The sequence below is a fragment of the Chrysochloris asiatica genome, unplaced genomic scaffold (genome assembly GCF_000296735.1).
Source record: "Chrysochloris asiatica unplaced genomic scaffold, ChrAsi1.0 scaffold00132, whole genome shotgun sequence".
Lineage (NCBI taxonomy): Eukaryota > Metazoa > Chordata > Mammalia > Afrosoricida > Chrysochloridae > Chrysochloris > Chrysochloris asiatica.
In genome coordinates this window covers 2309272-2336709 of record NW_006408650.1, presented here as the reverse complement: position 1 = coordinate 2336709, position 27438 = coordinate 2309272, and the positions used below count along the sequence as shown (strand labels likewise).

The 27438-nt window shown below is 47.5% G+C and overlaps 1 protein-coding gene across 2 annotated transcripts in view; it reads left to right on the top strand.

Annotated features, from left to right (window-relative positions):
- Positions 1-27438, top strand: part of RPTOR (regulatory associated protein of MTOR, complex 1) — a 383851-nt gene that overhangs the window by 84446 nt on the left and 271967 nt on the right. For both annotated transcript variants that reach the window (XM_006869519.1, XM_006869518.1), the window contains exon 2: positions 14361-14463. In XM_006869519.1, coding sequence (XP_006869581.1) covers positions 14361-14463 — 103 coding nt within the window. The remainder of the gene's footprint in view (positions 1-14360; positions 14464-27438) is intronic.

Below are 27438 nucleotides of genomic sequence, written 5' to 3'. Positions count from 1 at the left end.
TCACTGGGTAAGGTGTAGAACCCCTTTGCGGTATTCCAATCAGTTATAGGCTGAGGGTTGGTTCTCTACCAAGATTTCTTTTCTTGAAGGAATGTCCGGAAGGTTCTGTGACTTTCTGGGTTAATGTCGTCATGAAGGTGCGTTGTGCTACAGACTCAGTTACTCAGAATGGCAGAAAATAGGTTTGATGTTCGAATATTGTTGTAGGTCCTGCATTTTAAAAACAAAATAACTTTCATTGTGTTTTTGGTGAAAGTTCACACAGTTTGCACACTCTTTGCTCAGTGATGTAAGTTACATTTGACAGCTTTCTCACCATCTCTGTTCTGGTTCCATTTCCAGTCGGCCCGCTGCCGTGCTAGATTGTTCTCTCGTCTCAGCTTAGACTAGCTGTGGACCATTCAACTTCAGAGATACGTTTCTTGAAGGGTCACACTCCTCACGGGTGATCTTTTTATTTTGAGCCAGTCTGTGAATTAGCTGAGAGGTGACCTCAGGTTTTAAAGTGACTCTCCTGGTGGTTGTCTCAGCTCCTCCAGTGAGTTCCCAGACTTTTTAAGACCTTGAGTTCTGTCTACATTGTGCTCTCATTCTATGCACCTACCTTGTTTCTGCAGAGTTTTTGGCTGGTTCACGTGTGTCTGTTGAGTATTACGTTTTCCAGAACTTGCCTTTTCATAGAAACAAGTTCCAGTAGAAGAGGTTTTTCACTGGGATTCTTGTGATCAATTTGTTTTGCTGATTGCGGGTTTGTCCCAAGCCTTTATTCTGAGAGGCATTCACAGTGTTGGGAGAGCAGTAGAGGGAACACCCCCATGGTCCCCACTGTCACCCTGCAGCTGCTCACACTGACCCTGATGCGCCAGCGTTCTCTCTGCAACTTGTGTTTGGCTCCTGAGTCCTTTGGAAGTAAGCAGTGAAGATCATGACCCCTTCCTCCCAAGTACTTCTGCGTGCGTCTCCTACCCGACCCAATGTCAGCATCTCTCCCAGAACATTCACCACGCCTCCACTCCACAGTGTCGCCTGAGATCTGGTTCACACTCAGATCCCCCAGCTCCTCCAGCAGCATCTTTTATACCTGTTTGTGCAAACCAGGAGCCACTCACAGCGTTTGCTTATGTCTCATCACGCTTTTCTAAATGATGTGACTTTGGGAAGGAAGCTGGGTTGGGTGTACAGGAGTGTGCCCCACATTTCACTTGTGCTGATAGTTTTCCTCGCTGTGCCATTGGACTTGGTCCTCTGTCCCCTGCATTGCCTGTAACGCAGAAGTTCAGTGTGGAGGTCGGATGCAATTCAGGCCCGTGGATCCCTTCACCTGGCATCACACCAAGAGCTGACCTGATTTTAGCTCAGAAAGAAGGCTTCTGTCCATTTTTATAGGACTTTTAAATTCACTCCACTGCCACCGGAAAGGATTGTCCATTTGGATATTGAGTTCTGGGCTGCGGATCTATTGCACTCAGCTTCCAGCACAGCTTTCGGGAGCCACCCTGCTTCCCAGTCCTCTCTTTGGACAGACTTTCTTGGACTCTGCTGAGATGAGATGCACCTCCCTGGCTCAGTCACTGCTTCCTCACGAGTCTCTGACCCTTTTAGAAATTTAGAAATTTCAGCTCTGGGAGCACCCACTTTTCTCGCCTTTTGTTCCACCTTCATGATTCTACTTGGCCCACATCCTCTCCCCAGACTCAGGCCGGTGCCGCCATCTGGGTCCTGCAACTCTGGAAGGACATTGTGGGTGTCTCTATCCCCAGGTTGACAGCACGGGGCTATAGGGACAGGAAGACACTTTCCCTGCACCACAGCATTTACCAAGACATTCGTAACAAAGTTCAGTCTCCACCTCTGGTGGCTTCCTGCTTGTCTTTAAGCTGATATGTAATAAAAGTTCTAGATGACTCTTTCCAAGAAGAAGTCAGAGGCTCCAGGTGGCTGTCTTTGGGTTGGCAGTGGGAAGCATTTTTGAAATGGTCTCAGAAGCTGACCTGGGAGAAGGTTATCGAATTCTCAGGGACCTGCGATCTGGGTGGCTACAGTCCTTAACTTCCCGTCTGTCGCAGAACCCTGAGAAAACACCAGGTGTCTTCCTGCAGTTGGTGGTAGGCCCCCCAGAGGGTTGTCGTGGAGGTTGCCAATTGCTTCTGGGTGAGCCTCATGCCCCATCTTTCCCACACATGAATGAGGATTGAGGTGCTGGGGCTTTGGATAGGAGGGAGACTGGGGAGCAGTCTCAGTGGGGACAGGGTTGGGGGGAGCACCCACATAAAAACCCACTCTTGGCAGGGCCTGGGGCGGGGGTGGTGGTTCAGGAAGGGATCTGTTTTGGGGGTTTGAAATGTTTCCTGAAGCTTTCTAAATTGATTTTAAAAAAGAAAGAGAAAAAAGAACCAATCTAAGTATTGTGTTTTGAGGCTCTGATCTTGGATTTTTCTTTAAAATTACTATATGAAGCAAATATTTTTTGCCATAAACACTGAATCTAGTTTGGTTTCTTTTTCTTAGAAATAACACATTTTCTTGGAATTCCTGTTTAGATGGGCTCTGCAGGGATGTTTGCTTCTGATGCTTGGGTGCTTTTGCAGAAGTCTGTGTGTATTGATGCGTTACATGGTAGGATAAAATGTGGCTCTCTTCATGTTGATGTGTCATGGGTGTTTTCGGTACATGCAGCCTGCAGTCAGGCCAGATCGAGAATGCTGACGGAGAAGACATATTCAGTAAGGGAGCACTGGGCTTCAGCTAAGGGGGCCGGCTGACATGGGGGAGGGCTAAGAGCAGTGTGTCAGCAGTCTGACGAGCCTAATGCATGTCACTGTGCATGTGAAGATTCTTGACATGTGAGCTGTTTTGTTACATATATGTTTACCTCCATGAAAAATCCGTGCATCCGTCAGGGTTGAAGAACTGTCCAGAAGGACTGTATGGAGTGAAGAGCAGGTGGGCTGTGGTGCTCAGATCGTAGGCCGGTGCCCTGGAGCACAGCATCTTGTTAGATTCAGGGCAAGGTGCCCCTGTCTGCAATCAGCTGGATTGAGGATAGCCTACCTTGAAAGCAGTGGATATTTTGCTCCTTGGTATTTCACGTTTGAGCTTTTTTACATCTGGCCTTGCCCTAGAGTTGGTGAATTCTGATCTAAACATTGAGGGCTGAAGACTCTTCATTTGGTTCAGGACTTGGCGGATTCTTCATGGCGGTGGCTCAGTGAAGACCCATGGCCATGCACCTCTCTGTTCTTCCTGTCTGTCTTCTTGCCCTTGGATGCACCAGCCAGTCTGCAGGAGCCTGGAGGTCACAGTGCAGCTTGCTGCTGGGATAATAATGCCCTGGCAGAAACTGCCCTCGTCTGGTGTAGGTAGTGTTTGAGTTGGTGATTATTAGCCGGCTGCCCATATCATTCAATCGAATCCGGAGCAAGCGCAGAGTCCCAGCAATGATTCCGGCTTCAGAATGAATGATGTTGTCTCCTGTGACAAGCCTCAGGGTTTCTTAGTTACACACTTCAGAGTCCACCCTGGGTATTTTCACCTGAGAGGGGATATGCTGGAGGTCTCTGGGAGGACCAGAAATCAGACCCGGGTTTTCTCTAGCTGCCAAGCAAGCCATGGGGATGTTGATGTGCGTGTCAGAGACCAGTGTGGTCACACTGACGAGCCAGACGCCTTGCTGGGCAGCTCGCCTGAGCGCACCATCTTTCCCTGGAACAGCTCCTCACAAGGCTGAATTCCAGGACAAATTCCTGGGGAAATGCCTCTGGTTGGTGGGTCCCGGGTCCCATGCTGACCCCTTAGCTGCAAGGGAAACTGAAGACACAGTTGTTTTGTGTTCTGCCTTGGGAGGGTAGGACCCATAAGATAGGAGGTTATCCATATGCACAGAAAGCTTTAGGAAGGTGAGGGGAACTACAGACAGCTGACTGCATCTCCTGGTGGGCGATTTAATGGATGGCTCCTTACTGGATTGTAGCCACAGAGGAGGACGTTCTATTTCCTTGTCTTTCATCTAAGATGCCGGCTTTCCACAGGTACTGTTCCCGAGCCACATGCTAGCTCTGGCTTTTCCATTTCTCTGTGACAGTTTCCTGACCGACCTCCTGTCCTCCATTCTCTTCCTTCCTTAATAAATGATTGCCGTTGTCAGCAGGTTGTTGCTGTGGCTCATAGCGACCCTGTGCACCGCAGAAGGACACACTGTCCAGTCCTCTGCAGCCTCACAGTCATTGCTCGGGTTTAATCAATGATTGCGGCCACTGTGTCAGTCCACCTCCTTGAGTGGTGACCCTTCTCCAGGGACTGCTCCTCCTGATAACATGTCCACAGTACCTGAGACCAAGTCTCACCAGCCTGGCTTCTAAAGAGCATTCTTGCTACACTTCTTCCAAGACAAATTTGTTTGTCTCCTTGTGGTCCATGGTATATTCAGCATTCTTTGTCAACACCGTAATTCAAATGCATCAATTCTTCGCTCTTCCTTATTTATTGTCCAGATTTTAAATGCGTACAAAGCAATGGAAAAGACGATTGGCTTGGGTCTGGTGCCCTTATGTCTTCAGAGTGGGGGCTTTGATTTTGAACACTTCATGGAGATCCCCAGTGCAGTATGTTGGTTGGTTTCTTGGCTGCTGCCTGTATGGGTGTTGATTGTGGGTCCAAGTAAGATGGAATCCTTAACAACTTCAGTCTTTTCTTCAGTCTTCAACTATTTATTGGTCTAGGTGTGAGGATTTTTGTTTTCCTTTACATTGAGGTATAATCCATACTGAAGGCTGTAATCTTTGATCATCATCAGTAAGTGCTTCAAGCCCTCTTCACTTTCAGCAAACAGAGTGTGTCATCTGCATACCACATTTTGTTAATGAGGTTTCTTCTGATCCTTATGCCATGTTCTTCTTCATATAATCCATTTTCTTGGATCATTTGCTCAGTGTACAGATTGAATGAGGAGGATTATAGCCCTGGCATGTACCTTTCCTGATACTAAACCAGGCAGTGACCCCTTGTTCTACTCAGACCACTGCCTCCTGGGTTCGGTACAGGTGCCACACTGCTGTTTCAGAAGCCCAGGCTGTCTTGTTCTGGAAGCTCCGTTTAAACCTACAATGGTTTAAACCACATGCTGGCACCAGAAATACAGATGGCATAGCCTTCAACAGCACAGCAGTGCATGAGCCACTGCAGTACGACACAGGAGGCTGGTTAGCTGGGTAATCTTTTGAAAACATCCGTGCCATCCTTCTGCTTGGATAGTTCCAGTGGGGCCCAGTGTCCAGGGCTCTCCAAGGTTTCTGTCATCAGCACTGCCTCCCTCTTCTCCGGAGCTCTGGAGTCTCTGAGAACTGTTTTATGTGATACTTTGGACCAACAGGGAAGCTGGTATGGACGTAGAAGTGAATAGTTATACTCATCATTTGTAGAAGTTTGGGCTGTGAAGTACTTGCTAACAAAATGATTCCAGTCCCACCGTGTATGTTTACGCAGCTTGCCTGGGGCTTGGAGCCATGGTGTTTCCCTGTGTTGGGTGGCTCTCCTAAAGTCTGTTCCATGAGGAAGCTTGTTGGATAATGAAGAGTGGAAGAAACTCTTATGCTCAATGAAGGACTCAGTTCATGGAGATGTGGCAGATTTTAACTTCTGTTCTGTCAAACAAAAGAAATCGTCAAATAACCTTGCTGTCAATCCACTTATTGAATCAGAAACTGCATTCTCATTAAGGTAATTTTAGCAGTGGGCTTTTTCTGGTGTCACATTAGAGCCCTTAGCTGTGCATCTTTTGTCAGGACACACTGTGTGACACCCACTGCTGTGGAGTGGGGTCTGACTCACACTGACCCATGGGACAGGGCAGAAATGCCCACATCAGCTTCCCAAGGTTAAAACCTCTAGGGAAGCAGACGTTCCCTGATGTCTTTGGCCCACGGAGCGGTTGGTGAGTTCAAACTGCCAACCGAGCTTTCTCCTGGTTAGCAGCTGAGAGCTGGAGCAGCTGTCCGGTTCTGTTGGGATCGACAGAGTTGGCCAATGCTGGTGAGACATGACTCTGTAAAAACACTCGGATGCTGGCTGAGCTTCAGCTATGTAAACCGATCATTTCTGTGTCTTCAGGACATAATAAAACGGACACACACGTGCACTCTTTTGAGCAAAATCCTTGACTATTGTTGGAAAATCCTCTTTATCAGTTTTTCCCCAAGCTTAGAAAAAGAATATATGTTTATGGTAGAGACTTTGAAGAGGCACAGAAGGGTCAGGCTCGAAGAAGAAAAGAGAAATCACCCATATCTTCCACGAGCCAGAGACACAAACCACTCAGGACATCGTTTCCCCATTCTGTGCTCTTTGCATGTGTGTACTTACACATGTGGAAGAACCCTATGGATGTGGTTTTATCCCCTTCTCTCTTCTCTTAGTTATATGTGTAAGCATGTCTCATGACATTTAACATTCTTTGAAAAAACTATTTCTTTACTGTGGTGTGATTTACAGGCCATGAAGTTCACCCACTGAAAGCCTATATGATTCCATGATTTTTTGTGTATTTACAGAGTTGTGCAATTTGAACACATATTTTAAAAAGAGTTAGGCCCTTAAAATTGGAACTTTAGACTTCAGTAGAATGCATTTTACCATGGTTTGTTTTTATATTATCTATTTATTTACAATTAATTTCTAAATGCATATGTCTTCATACTACTCTCTGTGACAAAAATATTTTTATATCCACTTTTCATGTAAGAAAACTGAACAGTTTATTGAATTAAAAAACTTTACCTCACAAGATACTCCAAGGTAAAGGTAGAGGGATTCATTTTCAGTTCATTCTCTGCTCAGCCCTTTGTGTGTGGCTGGTGCCTATGCTGAACCTCATTAAAGGTCCCCAGTCACAGACAGCCAGGACAACAACAACAAAAAAACACCAAAAACCCAGAAAACAAACAGAATAATTTAGTGTAAAATTCCTTTAAGAAGGGAAGCTATTAGTTTGTTTAATGCAGTTAGGCTCCCTGTAACCATCTTCCAGAAAATGTCAGGTCTTTACAGTGAGCCACACCCACCACGGTCAAGTTGATTCAGCCCAGAGTGCTCCTGGAGGACAGAGTGGAACTGCCTAAGGGGTGCAGTAGACTGCAGTCTTTATGGAAGTAGACTGCAGAGCAGCGGGCGGATTCAAACCACCTACCTTTGGGTTTGCAGCTGAGTGCTTTAACCACGGTGCCACCAGGGCTCCTCATTGGTCCTTCGGAGACCAAATCGAACCCATTGCCACAGCATCTGTTCTGACTTGTAGTGACCCTGTAGGACACAATAGAACTGCCCCTTAGGGGTTCCCAGGCTGTAAATCTTTATGGAAGCAGATTGGCACATCTTTCTCCCTCGGAGCTGCTGGTGGGTTTGAACCGCTGACCTTTCTGTTAGCAGCTGAGTAATTAGCCACATGCCATCAGGGTTCCTTGAAAGTGAGCACTTTGGTCCCTTTGAAAAGCACACTCTATGTGCACTCCTTCAGTGTGATCACTCTGCGCGCACTCCTTCGGTGTGATCACTCTGTGCACACTCCTTTAGTTTGATTTTGGGAAGCTGGGCTTCTCTGGGGTCTGTGATGTTGGAAGTGAAGGCACCCCAGGTCTCATAAGAAATTGGTGTGGTGTGGGAAGGGGTGAGAAAAGGGGGACTCCAGACACCATGAGAAAGTAGCAATGGGTACGAGTCTCTGCCTACTACCTCTCTGTTTTCCCTTTGGAGGTAGATTCTAAGAGCAGTGACATACGGAAAGGATTTGGCTTAGGCTTCTGGCTCCAGGTGAGACCCTCTCCCCGCATCCCCAGCCCCACTGACAGGGCAGTGGAGAGACAAACAAGGGCCTCTGATGGGAGAGGCCCACACTGACTGCTGCTGGCCATGGCCACATCTTCAGGTAGCCGTCTCTGGTTGCATGCACCCGGTTGGATGTGCTTCTTGCTGGATTTGTCGTTTCCCGTTTTCTAATTGTCGTCAGGGTGGGCACTGGGGGGCATGGAATGTGCCTTCTCTGCATCACCGGGTAGCCCCCTTCCCTTTTCTCCACGGTGTGTGGTGTGCGTAGTCTCTGGGTCCCTCTATAAATCATGCATTTGTGCAGCTCAGCTCAGTACAAAGGTTTTGCTTGATGCTCTGAATCTTAACAAGTTGTGCCAGGGCTTTGGGAATTGGATGGTTTTGCCTCCAACAGCCAAGGAAGCAGTGAACATTTTGATGAATACGGCAACCCCCGGCTTGCTTGATTTTCCATAATGCCGAGCCGCCTGTGTTTAAGAGTCCTAGGTGTGGGTCATGCTTTCTGGAAGCAGCCATGGAAAGGTTTGCGCGCTGCCTCATAGCGCTGATGTCAGTGCGCGTCTGCTTGATGAATGCAGATGCAAGTGTGGTTGTGCCGCTCAACTGCCATCTCCTGAGGGCGGTGCGGGCTTCACACGTCAGGCAGGTGGGAGGAAATCGTGTGGGACTCCCGGGGCTCTGGTTCCAGTCCTTTGTGCAGTTGTCACCAGCGTGGTGACAAGTGCCTACATACGCAGGGCTTGAAAGGACGGGTGGCCATCGGTCTAAACGCCCTTCCTTCTCCGCAGTTCTGAAGCCCAGGAAGCTCTGGAAGCAGGAAGGTGCCTCCACAACTCATTTGGTGAAGAACTTGGCCTGCAGGGACATGCAGCTACTAGTGTCGCCTTCTCTCATGCATTCCTTGTAGAACTAGCATGTGGTTCCCATCACTGGATGTTGCTCCAGACCTACAGGGGGGGTCATACGAGCTATGGTACGTGTGCCATGCTATCCTTCCCAAAATCTGAAAAGCTGTGAATTTCAAAACATACCTGGCACCAAAGGGTACACTCCCAGGTGATCATGACAGCTGCCCCCACAGCCCTCCCTCCTTGTATTCAAAGGGGGACCAAGCTGTGAGTTTGGGGACATACGCCATGCCTGTAAGGGGAGCTTACGCTCCTGCTGACTGAGAGACCAAACTTCAGAATCACAAAAATGCTAGCTTTGTACCTAAGAGCCATGGAGCTCCTCCAAGCACTCCTCCCACCCCTCAGCGATATGTCCAAGACCACACACATCTCAGCAATCACTTCATGGTGTGAATAATTCTCAAAATTATACTCTTCTCAAACTCCAAATTAACCTCTGAAGATATAGCTGGGTCTCCTTAAATCATATTGCAGTGGAGAAGAGAGGCCTTGGAGCCCAAGATGGTTATTTTCTGTACTGCTATATAATTTTTGGCACATTAAATTTGATAGCCCTTCCATTTCCTTAATTCGACAACTGTATTATTAAGAAACATTAATCTAGAATTGGTGGAATGAGCTTCCCATGGAAGTGGATATAAAATACTAAAAAGCCATTTTGGGAAAGAGCTAAGAGTCTAACAGTCACCACACTTGAAATGAGGCCAGCGCCATTCAGCTCTGTGGTAGGGAGGAAAGACACACTTGATTGAGTAAAGGGTGTTGCTTTTGCTCACTTGGGGACTTGAATTGGTAATTAGAAGTTAGGCCAAATGCGGGTTTCTAGTTCATGTGCCAATAGAGTCTTGAGGTTTCTTTTCTCCCCTCTTTCTTGTCTTCTTACCAAGTCCAACACAGGCTGTGGTTCATTGTGCACTGAGTAAGCAAGGATGTACTAACTCAAGTAGCATCACCAGGCCAGTCCCAGCTTCCATTAGTGGTTTTCTCTCAGGGACCCGGAGGGCTTCAGGGACCATCATTTTATAATTAAATCAGGGAGTATTCATTTGATTGAGAATTGTTTGTTTTTCAATTAATTTGCTGCGTTGTACAGATGGAGAGAATGTCGTAAGTGCTATTGTTTGCTATGGCAGGCGAGAGGGACCAAACCAGCGGTGTGTGCAGTACTGCATACAGGCCTTGCCGCATCCTCTTCCCAGAAAACAAGAGCAGCAGATAGAAGCGAGACATCCCAGCAGCAGGCGTTGGGTTCCCAGAGGCTGGGCGTCTGACGCTAGCACCTTCCTCTCAGTGCTTTGGTGACTGGGGATCCCAGCACTTCCCCTGGCATGGGCCTGCACAGAGCAGGAAACTAGACCGTGAGCTCAAACTACTTGGCACAGTACCTGCCGAGGCACAAGCACTTCATAAACAGAGGCCATTACTTACTGGAAATGCAGCTGTAAACGCCCCAGCAGGTACTGAGAGGAGGTTCATTACCTCAAAAGACCCATGTTCCTCCCCTGTCTCCTGGGTCCACATAGCACCCTGGGTGTCAGGGGAGAAGCGGTATCACTCCAAACCACAGTAAGATTGTGAACCTGTTTGCCGTGGCAACCCATCAGCTGAACCCAAAGGCAGACATTCTATCATTAAAGGGGTTTTTGTTTAAACAAAAATTATTTTAGAAGTCTTTATTATAAATAAACACTCATGGAAGCATCAGTCAGGAATTCAAAGGACGTATTGCATTAGGCAAATCTGCTGCACAAGACTGCTTTAAAGTGTTAAAGAGCAAAGATGTCAGCTTGAGGACTAAGGTGTGCCTGACCTAATCCATGGTATTTTCAATAACCTCATTTGCATGTGTAAGTTGGACAGGGTATAAGGAAGACCATAGAAGAATTGATACATTTGAGTAAATGGTTTTGGAATACTAAAAATACTATGGATTGCCAGGAGAACAAACAAATCTGTGTTGGAAGAAGTACAGCCAAGAGTGCTCCTTAGAAGTCAGGATGGCCAGACTTCATCGCTCATGCTTTGAACCCTTTATCAGAAGGGGACAGTCCCTGGAGGATGTCAGGCTTGGTAAAGTGGAGGGTTAGCGAAAAAGAGAAAGACCCCCAACGAGCTGAATTGGCACAGTGGCAGCAACAGTTGGCCCAAGCGTAGCGACAATTGTGAGACTGGTGCAGGGCTGGCCAGTGTTTTGTTCTGTTGTGCATAAAGTCCCTGTGAGTTGGTACCGACTGATGGCACCTGACAACAACAACAATTGTGAATTGAGTGACTGTTTACCGAGCAAATCAGTGTTCCACTCAAACAACTCGTGCACATCTGCTTTTATGTTAGTGATTACAATCCTCACAGTGTAGCCTCCCTCATGCCACTTCTGCCTTGGGTTTCCTCCTCCTTTCCTGCCCCGTCCTGTCTCCTGAGCTTTCTCCCTGGAAAAACGCTGCCCTTCTGATCGCATACGATTGTTCCTTCTAAGGCATGCCCCTGCCTACCGTTTGATGGAAGATTGAGCCATGGGAATGGGTTCACTTGTAATACTACAGGCTGAGTGAGGAGCACAGTGTCGGGCTTCTCCCAGGCCGAATCAAACCAGGAAGGCTGGGCTTTTTTAGGATTTTGAGTTTTGTTCTAGATTTTCCTCCCACCCTACCAAAGGTTTTCTCCCTTAAACTAAACACTGAACTTTATGAAGTAATGTGATTTCAGCTAAGGAAATGTATTCTTAGCAGATAAAGGGCAAAACAATAGGCTCTGGAGACCAGCAAGGCCCAGATGGCATAGACAGTCTATTTGAGAATGTGAGAACTTGACCTGGACTGTCGCTTTCCCACCGTGGTAAGGCCTGCCCTCGAGCTGCAGGCCGTAAGCATGACTGTCAGTCATTGGGAACTTGCTCCACCACCGAGCCTACATCACAACACCGAGGAGTCCCCTAGATTAAAAGTGTGTCATGGCAGGTTTTGATCATTGTTCACCATGGCCATAGGAAAATGTAGAAAGGTCCAGAAACTTGTAGTTGTAAGCAACATATCTATCTGTAAAGGACGACTTTGCTGTACAATGTGTTCCTGCAGAGAAGAATGAACCCCTGAACTGTATGGGGTTATTGACGCCGGCACTTTCAGTATCTAGTGATGCTTAGCAAGTGCGGTGATCTTTATCTGGGGAGTTTTGCCCCGAGGTGGAGGGAGCATCTGTCTTGGTTCATGATGAGGAGGTCACACATGTGTCCTTGGAAGCACTTTACCAGTCCCTTTGTGGAGGCCCCTTGGGCGGTCCTTTACAAAGGAATCCATCTCATCAGTACACTTTTTATTTTGAAGTATAGGGAGAGGAAGGACTGAGACACCCCCCCACCCTTGCAAGCTTTATACTCTGTTTTGAACATAAGGATCTCTTCTTGACTTGATGAAGATCGTCTAGTTCAGCTCCGTAGACATCAACATCCTTAATGATGAGCTACTAAGATGATCTCGTTAAGACCAGGTGCAGAGATGGCCACTGTCAATGGTGAGGGAGCATCAGTTGCATTGTTCTGGAAGGTTCTGTCACTGCTAGGAGACCTAGGCTAGACACGAGGAAAGCACAAGACAGAACCACCAGTAGTCTCGGACATTCTGATTGGACGAGGGGGCTTCAAAAAAGCTCCTGGAAAAATGGAACTCTAAGATAATGGCGTTTTCCCACAACTTTCTGAAGCCCCTATATACTTACAAAACTGAGGAGGGTCTCCAGAAAGCAATGGCAGTTAATTAAAAATTGAGTAAAGTGACTAACCATTCTTTTTATGTATTGTGCTTATCAATAAGAAAATATTAAGGGGGAAATACACAGTCGCTATGAGTCAGGACCAACTTGACCGCATTTTCCCAGATGCCCGAGGAGCCTCGGTGGTGCAGTGGGTTAAGTGCTTGGTTGCTAGTTGAGAAGTAGGCGGTTCGGACCCACCAGCTGCTCTGTGGAGAGAGCGATGAGGCTGTCAGCTTCCAAAAAGATTTATAGCAATGGATATGCTCATAAGAAACCCACGACTTCCTCGTGAAGAAAACAGAACTGGTACTGAGAAAACTGAGATGGAATCAATAGAAACATAAGGCGTCCCTGCATAGATAAATAGGATGGTGTACACATGTTCCTGCTTATCAAATGTAATTTACAGGCTTAATATCATTTTAATCAGATTTCTAATAGATTAAAAAACAAGAGTAACTCATTAATTTGGAAAAACAAATGGATGAATATATAAATATAGCCAAGTAAGAAATGTTAAAACAATGGTAGGGGAGCAGAGCCCCCCAACTCTCCTGGGCAGTGTGGCGCTGGTGTGAGGCTTGGTGGGCTTGCTGCCCCACAGAGGGTCTGGTGCATGGGAGAATGAGCGTGTGCTGGAGGAGAGGGGCACACCGGGCTAGTTTCTGAGCGAAAGTGAGGTGGGTGACAGGGCTGCATGGTAACAACAGCGTAAACACCTGTATTCGCTTGCTCAGCAGCACGTGCCTGTGGTGTGGGCAAGGCTCAGCCAGGAGAATCGGTGGTGGGTGAGGGGTGCCCGGGGTGGTCAGGTGAAGGTGAGGAAGGAGATTCGAAGACAAGAGGCTGGCAGAGGCCATGCTGTATTTGAAGGCCTGGGGCCAGGAGGGACTTGGGGGTGAGAGAGATGTGATGGAGAGGGAGGAAACTCGAGCTTTTGACTGGAATCCAGGTTTTAGTGGCCTGCTAAGCAATCACACTTCAATTTGGAAGATTTGGGGAATGGTTGAAACAGGGGAGTGGCGAGTTGGAGATAGTCCAGGCGGAGGTGACAGGGCTTGGCCCAGGGAGCGGGTGCTGTAGGCAGGTTCAGGGGATGTTCAGGAAGTAAGGGCCACTTAGTGAGGTGGGAGGAGGAGAGGAGTAGCCGCTAGTTACCCTCTCAGGGTGCCCCATTAGAAGTCTGTCTCCCCCAGTGCCCAGGGGTCCCTGTTTCTGTACTTACTGATGTCTCCCCAGTACTTGAATAGTCACTGGCACATAGTAGGCACCCAGTGAATGTTTGTACAACAGGTGCAGCCTGAGGGTGACTTCCAGGTGGGGCTGGTGGACACAGAGGGTAGCAGAGATGTGGGTGCACCAGGAAGCAGGAGACTAATCAGATGTCAGACACCAGACTTGCCACAAATACCGCGAACATGAAAATGAATCAGAAGAACCATGCATGCCGGTAATTAAATGGCAATAAACACGAACAGACATGAAAGATGAAAGAAACATTGGCCGGTATCTGGGGGGAAAAGAGTGGCCTCACTAAAGAATGCGAACGGATTCAAGATGACAGTTCCCTGACTCCCAATGATTCTTCCTAACGAGGACCTCGTTAGGCTGGCGAGACTGGGCATGTGGGCCACTTGTACTGAAGGCATCTGACAGGGAGTCTCAGGCCTCTGAGGTGTTTGCATCATTTGATGGAATAATTGTATCTGGAAACGTATCACAAAATCCTCTCCTGCCATGCGTCCTGTCCAACTGCCACCACCGAGAGGGACGTACTTCCGGAAAGAAAGGCTGGGGGCAGAGGGGCTGGTGGGTTCTGGGAAAGAGCCCTAACTGAGCTTCCCTGCTGAACTCTCTGTCTGTCTTTCTCTGTGATGTCCTCAGATGAAGACCGTCAGTGTTGCCTTAGTGCTCTGCCTCAACGTGGGCGTGGACCCTCCAGATGTGGTGAAGACTACCCCCTGTGCCCGCTTAGAATGCTGGATCGGTAAGTGTGAAGTCCTCCCTAGCAGCCCACCTCCCCTGTCCTCCAGGCCCGGTGTAGACCTGCCCCTGGACCATGTCAACCTGAGCCTCTTGTTTCTCTGTGGAGTTGTATAACCTTCAGAATCCCCTGGTGTGGTGCTCGAGGGTCAGCACTGGACTGCTAACCACAGGGTTGACAGTTCAAATCCACCAGCTGCTCCTCAGAAAGCCTATACTGGGTCGCTGTGAGTCGGAATGACTCCACAGCATTTAACAACAACATTAACGTACCCTTCAGGGCATCTTAGGGTCATTCAGCTATAATCCCTGGTAGAAAAATGTTTCAGGGAAAGTCAATAAAATGATTGGATCTTGTCATTTTCTCCTGAAAATGTGCCTTGCAACTGGCACAAGATAGTAATTACCTCCCTTTTAGGGAACTGCCCAGGTGAGGTTGTGTGAAAGGGTGGAAGAGGCCTTCAGGCCAGAACTGCATGCCTGTGGTTACGGCTTGGCCGTCTAACCATAGTTATACACTGATGGGAGAATGAGGTGGAAACGCTGAGACAGACCTCAGTGTAATCAGCACTGCTGAGCTGTCCAGCAGAGATGGTTGTATCGGGGTCTTCAACAACAACAAAAATAAAATAAAAGATTACGAACAATTGAACAGGTGAATGAGTAAGCAAAATGGGACATATATGTATGTGAGTGTATATGCATGTTGTTGTTAGGTGCCATCGAGTCGGTACCGACTCATAGCAACACTGTGCACAACAGAGCAAAACACTCCCCAGTCCTGTGCCAACGTCACAGTTGTTTCCACGCTTGAGCCCATTGATGCTGCCACTTTGCCAATCCATCTCACTGGGCTCTTCCTCTTTTTGTCTGATGCATAGCTGTACCTATATATCTTGTTATTGTTATGAAGTGCTGTCGAGTTGGTTCTGACTCATGAAGACCCTGTGTAAGGTGTCCAAGGAGTGGCTGGTGGGTTTGAACTGCCAACCTTGCAGTTAGAAGTCCAGTGCTTATCGTCCGGCACCACACCAGGGCTCTATGCCTATCTGTCTTTCTCTATGGACATCTCAGGAGCTCTGGTAGCACAGTGGGCTGTGAGGTGGGCTGCTAACTGAAAAGCCAGCCGTTTGAATCTACCATCCGCTACGTGGGAGAAACAGAAAGAGAGGCTTTCTGTTCCTGCAAAGATTTACAGCCTGGGAAACGCCTGGCAGGGTCGCTGTGGGTCAGAGCCAAGTCCACGGCCCATAACCGCCACATCTCTAGCTTCGGCTTTAGCTCTATGAATGTGATGCAGCCACCAAGACAAACAGAGTCTGGAGGCCATAGCATGAACGAGCCTGGAAAACAGGGTGCTGAGTGACAAGTCAGTCACAAACACACAGGCCTGAGGCACTTAGTGCTCCCCTGGGTGCCTGGAGGGGTGGTGGCTCCTCGTGGGGAGAACTAGTGGTCGTGAAGTTGGGGGAACACAAGGGCAGTAACTGCACAGCGTGAAGAGTGTGATCTATACTGCTGACCTGCATGTTTAAATGTGACTCAGCGGGCAAATGCTATGTTAGGTGTGTTTACATACATGCGTGTATACACATATACACACACACTCACATACACCTATACACCTAGATACACATACACACCCACACACATACCTATACTCACACATTCACACCCCTATACACACTCACATACACACATATACACACACGTAAAAAAGAAAGCGGAAACCCAATTGACTGACACACAAGCCTATCGACAGCCCTTTTTGAGCAAAGCCTCCTGGGAGACAGCTGGTCCTCACGCTCATAGTGTTTATTTAGTGCCTGCGGTGTGTTGCCCATCTCCCAACCCGTGTCGTCCTCCCAGCAGCTCCACGTGGTGGTTTATCATTGATCCCCACTGAGGAGACAGAGGCTGAGCCATTTACCCGAGGTGGTCACACTAGTGAGTGGCAGAGGCAGGGTCTGAACTGCTGTACTCTTGTCGTCATCTTGCTCTTGGACTCAGGTTTAGTGAGGTACACTGGATGAGCTTGGACAAGTACAGTCTGGTGACAGATACCACAAGCAAGGTATACGATGGCTCCACCACACCAAGAACGTCCCTGTGGGTCATTCTAATCAGTCCCCTCCCTTGGCCCTGGTCCCTGGCAACCCCTAACCTGCTTTTTGTGCCTGTGGTTTTCCCTTTTACACAGCGTCATATGAAAGGAAGCCTGTGTTGTGTCTTTCCCTTGGTGGTTATGTGCCGTGGAGTCAGTTCTAACTCATAGCGACCCTGTACAGGGTTTCCGAGGCTGTAAATCTTTACGGGAGCAGAAAGCTTCATCTTTCTCCCGCAGAACAGCTGGTAGTTTCGAACTGCTGACCTTGAGATTAGCAGCTGGCTCGTAATCTCTGTGCTACCAGAGCTCCTCTCTTTCCCTTGGTGTAACGCATTTAGATTCATCCATGCTGTCATACTTGGCTGTGTTTGTTTCTTACATTCCAGTGTAGTGAAGAAGGTCAAAGACTATGAGGGCTTCAATATGGAGTACACTTCAACATAAATAAGAAAGCAAAAATCCTTACAAATGTACCAAGAAGCAACATCATGACAACTGCAGAAAAGCTCGACGTTGTGAAGGATTTCCTGTGACTTAGATCCACCATCAATGCCCATGGAAGCAACAGTCAAGAAATCAAATGACGTATTGCATTGGGCAAATCTGCTGCACAAGACCACTTAAAAGTGTTGAAGAGCCAAGAGTCACTTTGAGGACTAAGGTGTGCCTGACCCGAGCTGTGACATTTTCAGTTGCTTCATATGCAAGTGAAAGCGGGACTGTGAGTAAGGGAGACTGGAGAAGAGCTGACGCCTCTGAATGATGGTGTTGGTGAAGACTCTTCAGTGTACCCTGGACTACCAGAGGAATGAGCAGATCTGCCCTAGAAAAAGGACACCCAGAATGCGCCGTAGAAGCAAAATTGTGAGGCTTTGTCTCTCAGACCTTGGACATATTATCAGGAGGGTCCAGGCCCTGAGGAAGGACATCATGCTTGGTAAAGTGGAGGGTCAGAGAAAAAGAGGAAGACCCCCTATGAGATGGGTTGACACAGTGGCCGCAGCAGTGGGCTCACAGATAGCAGTGAGTGTGAGGCTGGTGCCAGCCTGGGCAGTGTTTGGCTCTGTTGTACGTGGGGTCGCTATGAGAGGGAACCAACCAGAGGGCACCTGACAGTTGGTAGGGGTTTGGGCTGTTTCCAGTTTTTGATGATTATGACTAAAATGGCTCTAAGCACTGGGCTTTTGCCTGAACATCTTTTCTGTTGGGTGAATATTTCGGAGGGGGCCCTAGGCTGTATGTTAACAGTATGTTAAGCCTTTGACCAACTGTCCTGCTCTTTGCCATGGTGCCTGTCATTCTGCAATCTCCCCAGCAGTGTCTGAGAGCCCAGCTCCTCTGCCACCTCACTAGCACTTGGTACTGTCTGGTTTTAAAGTTGGAGCCATTCTCATTAGGTCTGATTTTTGCATTTTCCCAATGACCAGTGGAAGGGAGCCCTGGTAGTTTCCTAGTGAGCTGCGAACCGCAAGGTCAGCAGTTCCAACCCACCAGCTGCTCTGCTGGAGAAAGATTGAGAGCCGTGGAAACCCTTTACAGGCTCACTATGAGTCGGAGCCGACCTGACAGCACGCAGCAATGACTAATGGAGCAGCCCTGGTGTGGTGCTGTAGGGTAGACACTGGACTGCTGGCCACAAGATCAGCAGGTGAAACCCATCAACTGCTCCTTGACAACCCTATACAGTGTCGCTATGTGTTGGAACCGACTCAGCAGCACCTTACAACAGCAACTAATGGACAGGAGCCCTGGTGGCACAGTGGGCGAAGCACTTGACTGCTAACCATAGGGTTGACGGTTTGAATCCACTAGCTTCTCCACAGGAGAAAAATGAGGCAGTCTGTTTCCATAAAGATTTACAGACGTGACAACCCTGTGGGACAGTTCGACCTTACCTTGTCGGGTCACTCGGTACAGGGTCAGGGAACGTACTCAATGGCAGGGGCTTGGTTTTGGTAACTGACCACTGGAGGACATGCTCAGCTCATTGAAAGGTAAGCAGTTGGAACCCACCGGTGAGCGATGCCCAGTGATGTGCTCCTCTAAAGATCAGCGCCTTAGCAACCCCCAGGGCGGTTCTACCCTGTCCTGTAGGGTTGTTGTAAGTCAGAACCGACTGGAAGGCCCGCACACCACTGGCCAACAATGTGTACATTTGCCACCTGCACCTCGTGTTTGACGAAGTATCTACTCAAATTGTATACGCACTTTTCAAGAAGATGAGCCGTTTGCTTCAGTGAATCAGTTTCAAAAGCACTGGACACTCTGGAAGCAAGTCCTTCTTCAGACGCGTCCTTTGTAAATGTATTCTGCTCTTGGCTTGATTTCTCGTTCTCTGAGCAGTCCTTTTCAAAGAGCAAGAGATTGTTAATTGTGAGCAAGAGTCCAATTTATCAAGTTCTTTAATGATTTATGCTTTTTTGTGTTTTATCTAAGAGCTTTTTGCTTAACCTGAGATCACAACAATTTTCTCCTGTGTATATTTCCTTTTATGATGAATAGTTTTAGGTTTAATACTGAAGTCAGTGGCTTACTGTGTGCTCATTTTTATACAGTGCAACCTTTGAGAGCCGGAAGTGGGCAGATCTACCTGGTTTTTCTAGGTCTCACAAGTTTTCTGTCTTTGCCGAGGTCTGGCCATACCCCTTTCCTAACATTCTCTATTAGTAAAAAAGATTAGCCTTTTCTTTCTCGTGCAGGTTTCTGCCCTCCACTGGCTCTGGTGCGTGCAGATTTTACTGTTGATGACATGCGTGTGTACTGAGGTTCGTTTTTATGTACAGGATGTGTAGTTTCTGTGCCATTGAGTGATTTTGCATCTTTGCTCTTCGCCGGGCCAGAGTAACTCCTTGGCCTAGCCTCATGCAGAGGATGCTCCGTTGTGAATTCCATTCGTTTGGTTGTCATGTGATCTCATCTCTCTAAGCTCAGGAACAATTCCAATCTTCTTGGTTATCCAGCTTGGTCTTGTTATGATTGGCAGCAGTTGAATTAAGTTCTCTTTTCAGACTTTCTTTCTTTACTCCTAGTGTTGCTGTAGGATCAGCATTGGACTGTGAACTAGAAGTTTGGCAGTTCAAGCCCACCAGCTGCTCCTCAGAAACCCTTTACAGGGTTGCTATGAGTTGGAATCACCTTGATGGCATTTAATAACAACATCCTAAGCAAAATTCTGGTGTGGCACTGTGAGTTAGTATGCTGGACGGCAAAGTCGGTTCGAATCACAGTGTCAGCAGTTCAAGCTCACCAGCCTCTCCTTGGATATCCTATACAGGATCACTATGGGTTGGAACCGACTTGATAGCACTTAACATCAACAAGCAAAACCAGACGTTCCCCTTCCCTACCTAAACTTGACAAAGTATTCCAACCTAGCTTGGAAAGAAGAGTTATTGTTCATGTTTCATTTGCTGGCCTCCCCTCTGAGGGTTTTTTAGGGTGACTCGCACCTTACAGCCTGTCTCTCACACGTCAGAGCAGTGATTGGCTGTGGCCATTCTCCACAGACTCTGACCTGGAACGGCGTTCTCTCCTGGTGGCTCTTTGCTGGATGAAACGCATGTCTTATTAGCCACCACCCCTACACATGGGTACCTCATCCAAGCAGAATTCAAACACCTGTTTTCTCCCTTTTCTGTTTTATAGAACGAGGCTTCCCTACAGGCATCCTGGGTTTCCTGCTAGGAGGATGGTTTTGTTTCTGTCAGATCCTTGGTTGTCATGGGGCTCCTGGGGGTAGGGTTCTTGACTCCCCTCCCCAACCTAAAGGACCCTCCTTCATGTCGTCTCCTGGGTCAGCATTTATGTAACTAATCCCATTGCCTTCTAGTTGATTCCGACTCATAGCAACCCTACATTAGATTTCTGAGACTGTAAATCTTTACATGTTGGCACCTGGGGACTCCTGAGCCCAGGGACAAGGACATAGCCACTGAGAGTGAAGCATGCAGCTGATATGAAGTGAGGGGAGATGCATGAGAACACCCAAACGTGCAGAGAGTGCCCATTTGACCTAACCTCGATGGCTTGATAATCAGAGCTCGACTAGAGAAAGATAAAAAAAAATTTTTTTTTTTGATAAAGCAAACAAGGGTAAATTGCTACAGTTTGATGAACTTGACCTATACTCATGAATGTAGTAGCTCAAAATACCAACAGAGAGGGAAGGAGTCTTCACATCAAATATCAATGCTATCCCCTCTGTACACAGGGTAGATAGGGACGAGCAACTTAGACATTGGCTACGTAAAATGAGGGGGCAATAAAGGCACGAAGTGACTGGCTTACAAGGTTTCAAGAGAGAGTTTAGTTTAAGAGTGTGTGGAGGAAGATAGAGTTCCCAGTGAATAGTTTTTATCTTGTCTAGACAGGTCTGGTGAAAAGAGATGGGGATAAGATTCTTATGATTCAGTAGTGAGTAATTGTTATCATGACTAATTGCGACTGTCACAACTGTAAAGGTAGAAGCTTTGTAACAAAAATGGGGAGAAGGTAATCTTATAGTCCAGATCAGAGGACCCTAGGACCATCAGGGGAAATGAGCACAAGGAGAATGTGGGACCCTATCCAGAGAAGCAGTGACCCCAGAGATGGAGGCAGAGATGAGGACATGGAGAGATGGAGCAGCTGAGGACTCTAGACTCATTGGAAGAGAAAGACTGAGAGCTGGCAGTCAGGAAGCAGGTTTGCAAAAGAATGTGCCCTTGGTTGTTTAAATTATTACATATTCCTGAGTGTTTTTGTGTGTATCTCCACAACCCCACCCCACCCCCAATAAAAGGAAGAAAGAAAAACAGAGTGAGTGGAAGCATATACTGCGGAATGATGATGCCCGGAGGAGATTGTAATCTTTGCAACGAAACAATGGTGCAAAGCCGATGCTCTCCATGTAAACTGTCACTCAGCTCACAATACAAAGAAACAAAACCGAACATAACCCATGAGAAGAAGGTTATATATAGAGTTAGAAACCCCATTATTTTCATTAAAATCTAGCAAAGCAAAAATAAAATAAAATCTTTACAGGAGCAGACATCTTTCTCCCTCAGAGCATCTGGTGCATTTGAACCACTGATTTTGGAGTTAGCAGTCCAACTCCTAACTCCTTTCCATCATCTTAGTATGAGAGATGTAGCCTGTGGGATAGGTGTTTTTATATTGTTTTTTTTTTTTTTTTCAAAATAGGAAATTTAGAAAGTCCATCTACTTTTTAATAATTTCACATGAGTTTTGAGATCACAAGGGCACATTCTTTTTCTCAGTTGGAGAACTTTAAAACAAATGCAAGAAATGAGGAACTAAAAGAGGCGAACAGAAAATTTCAAAGGACAGTTCTAGAAGATAAAGTCAAGTATTATAATAAATGTGCAGTGGATCTGAAGTCAGAAGGCCACATGGGAAGAGCTTGCTCAGTAGTTCTCAAGCTGAAAGAACTGATGACAAAATGCAAGCTTTGGGTGACAGTATTGAAGGATTCTGTGGATAAAATATTGAAGGATGCAGGAAGCACCCAAAGTTAGGCGCTCAATCGTCTATGCTAAGAAATTGCAAAGACTGTGATACCTAGGAGTCCACATTTTATTTTTGGGAAAATTACTTCAGAACTTTCAAGTGTGACCCCACAAAATCAAATGCGATTCAAGTGTGACTGTGATTCAGTGTAACCACACAGAATCGAGTGTGATCCCACAGAATCTAGTGTGATTCACGTGTGACCACACAGAATCTAGTGTGCTTCGAGTGTGACTAGGATCCAGTGTAACCACACAGACTCTAGTGTGACTCAAGTGTGAGTGCACAGGCTCATTTGAGAGTAAGCTGCTGGCACGGCGCTCCCTTACGATGCTTACATCAGCACTGAGTAGTAGAATCCTCAGACTGTGCTCAGGCTTTGCTGGTCGTCCCAATAATGCCGCTTTTTCCAACAAAAGGCCCTGCTAACGTCATGCATTGCCTTTCATTTCATCTTATTCAATCTGAAAGACTTCCTCAGACATCTTAGAAGATCGAGCTTATTCGCCTTAGAAGATTGAGCTTGTTCTTAGGTGGATTATTCCTGATGCTCCCTGGGGATTGGATCTCTGTGGCAGGCGGTGACAGAGAGAGCTGCTTCCTTCATGCCACCCTGTGTCAGGTGACCCATGATACTGACTTATCGTTATTGGTGACATAGCTCGCCTTTTACATGGTAAAGTTGGTGCCTGCCAGCCCCTCTCCACTGTGAAGGGACACCTTCCCTTTATGGTTTAGAAGCATTTGGGGAAGAGGTCCACTGAGATGAACTAAGTATTCCTTTTAAACCTTCAGTTGATTCATCCTGAACTCTTGGTTTCCCTTTTTATGCAGTGGGTTACTGCCCAGTATTACCACTGTTTGTGTGTTTAGCCCACCATTCAGGTGGGCTTTGGGGTTCTTTTGTCTTGTTCCCATCCTTCTCCGAGTATGTCCTCATTTGCTGGCCTGCCAGTTTGTCTCAGCTCATCCTGTTCTTTCTCTGCCTCATTCCTGGAATCCACCTTCTCCCCGAGGAGCCCCAGTTCCTGTTAGTGAAAGACTGTATTCAGAAGCTGAGATTGTGGTGCCAGCTGTTCTCATTAGAACTGGTGTGCTGTTGGCCGGTCATTGGGCAGAGTGAAGGAGTGTGGGCAGCTGTGGACAGTACATGTGTGTGTTTAGCATCTGAAGGCATAAGAGTGACTGCAGCTTGCTCCTGCTGAGGCGAAGGAGCCGTGAAGGAAGAGGGCCCAACAGGGATGGAGGCCGCCCTCGCTCTTCTCCTGTTTGGCCTTAGTGTTGTATGGTGTCACCAGAAACCAACTCAAGCCCCCAGCTTCACTCATTCCACCTGTGCCTCTGCAACCAGCGTGTGCTGTCTTAGAATGGAGCTAATGGTGGGAGTGTGGAGATGGCTCTGTGTAGAGACTGGCCACAGTGAGGGGCAGCAGTGTCCCCCAAGACCCCTCCCAGCACCCCCCCATCATGATATTCCCCCAAGGTGCTAGGTGGGGAACTGGAGTCTCTTCCTGAATATGTTCTACTCCCCTTCTTATCTGTGACTCCCTGCAGAAGAGATAGGCGCCCATTTCTCAGGTGGTGGTATTCAGTGGGTTGAGGGCAGGACCATTCTGAGCTGAGCCTCTCTAGCAGGTGTGTGACCAGAGGTTGCATGGTATTTCTCTCTTTAGTTCACATGTTAAATACTGACTGTGTCAGCTATAATCCCCCAGGACTTCACTTTAAACGCAAGAGTGTAGGGACCAATTGTGTGTGTGTGGAGAATTTGAGTTGATGATTTTTTGAAAACAGCTTTACTGAACTATGTTTCACAAACCATATAATTCACCCATTTCAAGTATTTAAGGCACTAGCTCTTAGTATATTCACAGATGTATGCAAGCATCAATATGATCTAAGCTTAGAACATTTTCAGCATTCCCAAAAGAAGCTCCTTATACTTAGCTCTCCCCTCTGCCCCCGGCCCTAAGCAACCACAAATCTGTTTTCTGAATGTATACATTTTCCTACTCTGAACTTTCATATGAATGGACTCATGTATCATGTGATTTCTTTTGTGACTGGCTATTCACTCAGCATCATGTCTTCAGAGTTCTTGCAAGATGGAGCATGAACTGAGACTCCATGTCTCTTCATAGCTAAATAACACTCCATTGTCTTGGACCACATTTTGTGGACCCATTTGTCCCTTGATGGACATTTGGGTTGGTTCTGCCTTTTGGCTGCTACGAACATTTCTGGGCAGCTTCTGTGGAGATGTGTTTCCATTTCTCCAGGGATTTCCTAGGAGAGGAATTGGTGCTTCGTAGGCTCACTCTCTTTCCTCCAGCTCTTGCACAGCTGCGGCACCATCTTGCAGTCTGAGGGTCCCGAGTCCTCTGCATGCTCGCCAACACTTGTTGACTTCAAGCTGATGATTTCCCGGCTGCAGACATCGATCAGTCTGTGCTGGCCTGCAGCTGCTCTGCCCTCAGAGACGGGGCTGGGGCTGCCTTGTAAAGTAGATGCATTTCTTCCTTTTCCATCTGTTTTTGTGTGCCTGCGCATATATTACCTCATTAAACACACAGATGCACACACGTGCTGGCGATAATCCTGCCTCCAGAGGCGCTGAGGGAGTATTTGTGTTGGTAAAGGGACCCTGTAGATTTTTCTGTGGTGACAAGCAGCTTTGTTGCCAGAATAAATAAGCAGAAGATAGATGGTAGCAGCCTGAAATGGCTGCGTGCCCTTCCTCGAGTCTCTGCCTTTCCTGATTGTTCTGTGCAGTAAAGTGGGGAAAGGATGTGCCTGCCGGCAGCAAAGAACATCAACATCCGGGTCTCTTGGTGCTCGCTCGGGGCAGCTCGAGCGCTTAGCTTTTCCAGGGCTCAAGTGGCTGCCTTTGAAGCTTCTTGCACCTCACTCCTCCAGATAATAGAGGCTGTTTTACTTCATAGAAATAGCACTTGTCTCTTTCCTAAGGAGCAGGGGAAAGGCTGGTCGGTTTTATGGGCAGACGTTAATGCTACAAGTCATATTGAAAGCAATCTCGCTAAAGTGTCCTGCCATCCCTGTGCCTTGCTGGAGCAATATCTGCTCAAGGCAGAGTGTAGAAGGACCAGATGCTGAGCAGGAGGAAGTATTGTTTAGCTAAAATATGTGCCAGCTGATGGTAGCTGTGTATCATGGGAATGTTTCCTCAGACATGTTGGAATTCTATTTTTCCGAAGAAACACTTCGGAAGCACCTGGTTTTTCTCTCCTGCTCGGTTGCCCTTGCCAGCAGCTCCACACCCCTCGTCCTATAGCTGGACCTCCGGGGCTCTGGGCGTATTTCTCTGTCCCGTTACACCGGCCTCTCCTGGGAGGGGGAATCTCTGCCCGGCTGCCTGACTTGGTTTTCTTTTCCTTTCTCTTTCCCACCCAGTTCAGCCGGCATGTCTATGTGTGCATCCACTCACAGAGTGATGTTAATGCAGGACTGTTGTCTTCATAGCATTTACTTCTGTTGCTTTGACTCTGAACTCCTCCTCTGTTCCTGCCTTCTGAATGCTTCCTTCTCTCCTTTTGTGTAATTCCCGAGGCCTGCAATTTAAAACAGGCATTTCCTTCCAATCCACTGAAAAGCTCAGCAACAGGTAACCCAAAACACCAAATCAAATCTACTACCTTCGAGCTGGCTCTGACCCCCAGCGACCCGAGTGGACTTGCTCCCTAGGGGAGTAGACAGCTTCATCTTCTTCTGGGGAGTGCTTGTTGGGTTTGAACCACCAACCTTGAGGTCAGTAGTCTAAGGCTCCTCAACAGGCAACACAGAAACTGAAACTGGCCTATGGGGTTAGACTGCAGAAGGTAGGTACTATGGAGTGACAACTTCTACCCTGAGAACCCGCAGACCCCGGCTAGTCACTGCCATAGGCCAGTGGGTGGGCGGCTTGTACAGTCCCAGCTTGGCCCTGGAGCTCAGAAACAAAGCCCACTTTTCCCTTGGCATGGCGCTGTTCATACAGTGTATATGGGTGGTATTACGGATAATGAAACACTGCCATTAAAAACCATTTCTCTTGGCAAAGTAGCCCTTTTGGCTTTATTCATTTTCTCAATTAAAAAACTAGTTGCCGAAGGTTACACGGCTAATGAGAGGCAGAGCCCTTGAAAACCATGCAGGGAAGTTTGCACTTGATCTAGTAGGCAGTCCTCAGCTAATAAGTCAATTAGCAGATATTTATTCAGTGTCTACTAAACACAAGGTACAAAGAAGTACAAAGAGTCTTTGAGCAGTGAGCTCTGTAGATTTTCTATTTTAATTTTTTATGGAAGTGCCACGTACGTAGGATAAGAACGTGTGCCTAACCTAGGAGTTAGGGAGAGGAACTTCCCTAGCTGAGCACACCCACAGAACCTGGGTCAGAAGTACTGTGACCAGCAGCCCAGTAGACCCAGTGGTGTCCTCTTCTAGCTGCTTCCTACTCCCCTCCCCAAGAATCTCCACTCCCTGACAGCTGAGCACGTTGATTCTGACTCATGTGAGCACATGTTACAGAGTAGAGTTGCCCCGTAGGGTTTCCTAGGAGGCCTTTTTTCTACCAGCTGCTAGTGAATTCAAACCACCAACCCTTTAGATAGCAGCCGAACACTTAGCTGTTGTACCACCAGGGCTCCTCGGCAGCCTGTCCGAGTCCTTATTTTGTACTCGGCCTGCATGAAACATGCAGTAGTTCTGGAGGCCTTTAAGGGGAGGAATGGTTTTAAAAAGGTTGGTCAATACCTGTGTTCCAGATCTCAGAGCAGACGCGGGCACCCAATAGGAGGCCTGGAGGTTCTATCAGAAACGTCAGCATGGGCTGCCTCAGGTTTGGCCTCATGATGAGGATGGCAGGCAAGCCCCTTTTAAGAAGAACGGACAGGCCATGGTAATTGGGGAGACCAAAAGTGCTCCAAGTGTGAGAGTTGCCTGAATGCCATCTCCATGAATAAATAGCCATTGTGACCTCAGACCAGGTCATTGGGCTGCTTTAGACTACAGCTTTCTCTTGAACATAATGAAGTGGGCTCCTTTCACTGTAAAATTCAAAGAGTCAGGAAATTACAGAGAGGCAAGTATGCTGAAAAGGTTACAGACAGGAAAGATGTCTGAATAGCCTTCTACAGATGCCCGTTACCATCCACTTTTACATCTGATTTTATATCCACCCATCCATCTGTCTGTCAGTCCACTCAGCTCTCCATCCATCCATCCATCCATCCATCCATCCATCCATCCATCCATCATCCACCCACCCAACCATCCACCCACCATTTAACCACTCATCCATCCATCCATCCCTCAGTCTATCCATCATCCATCCATCCATCCATCCATCCATCCATCCATCCA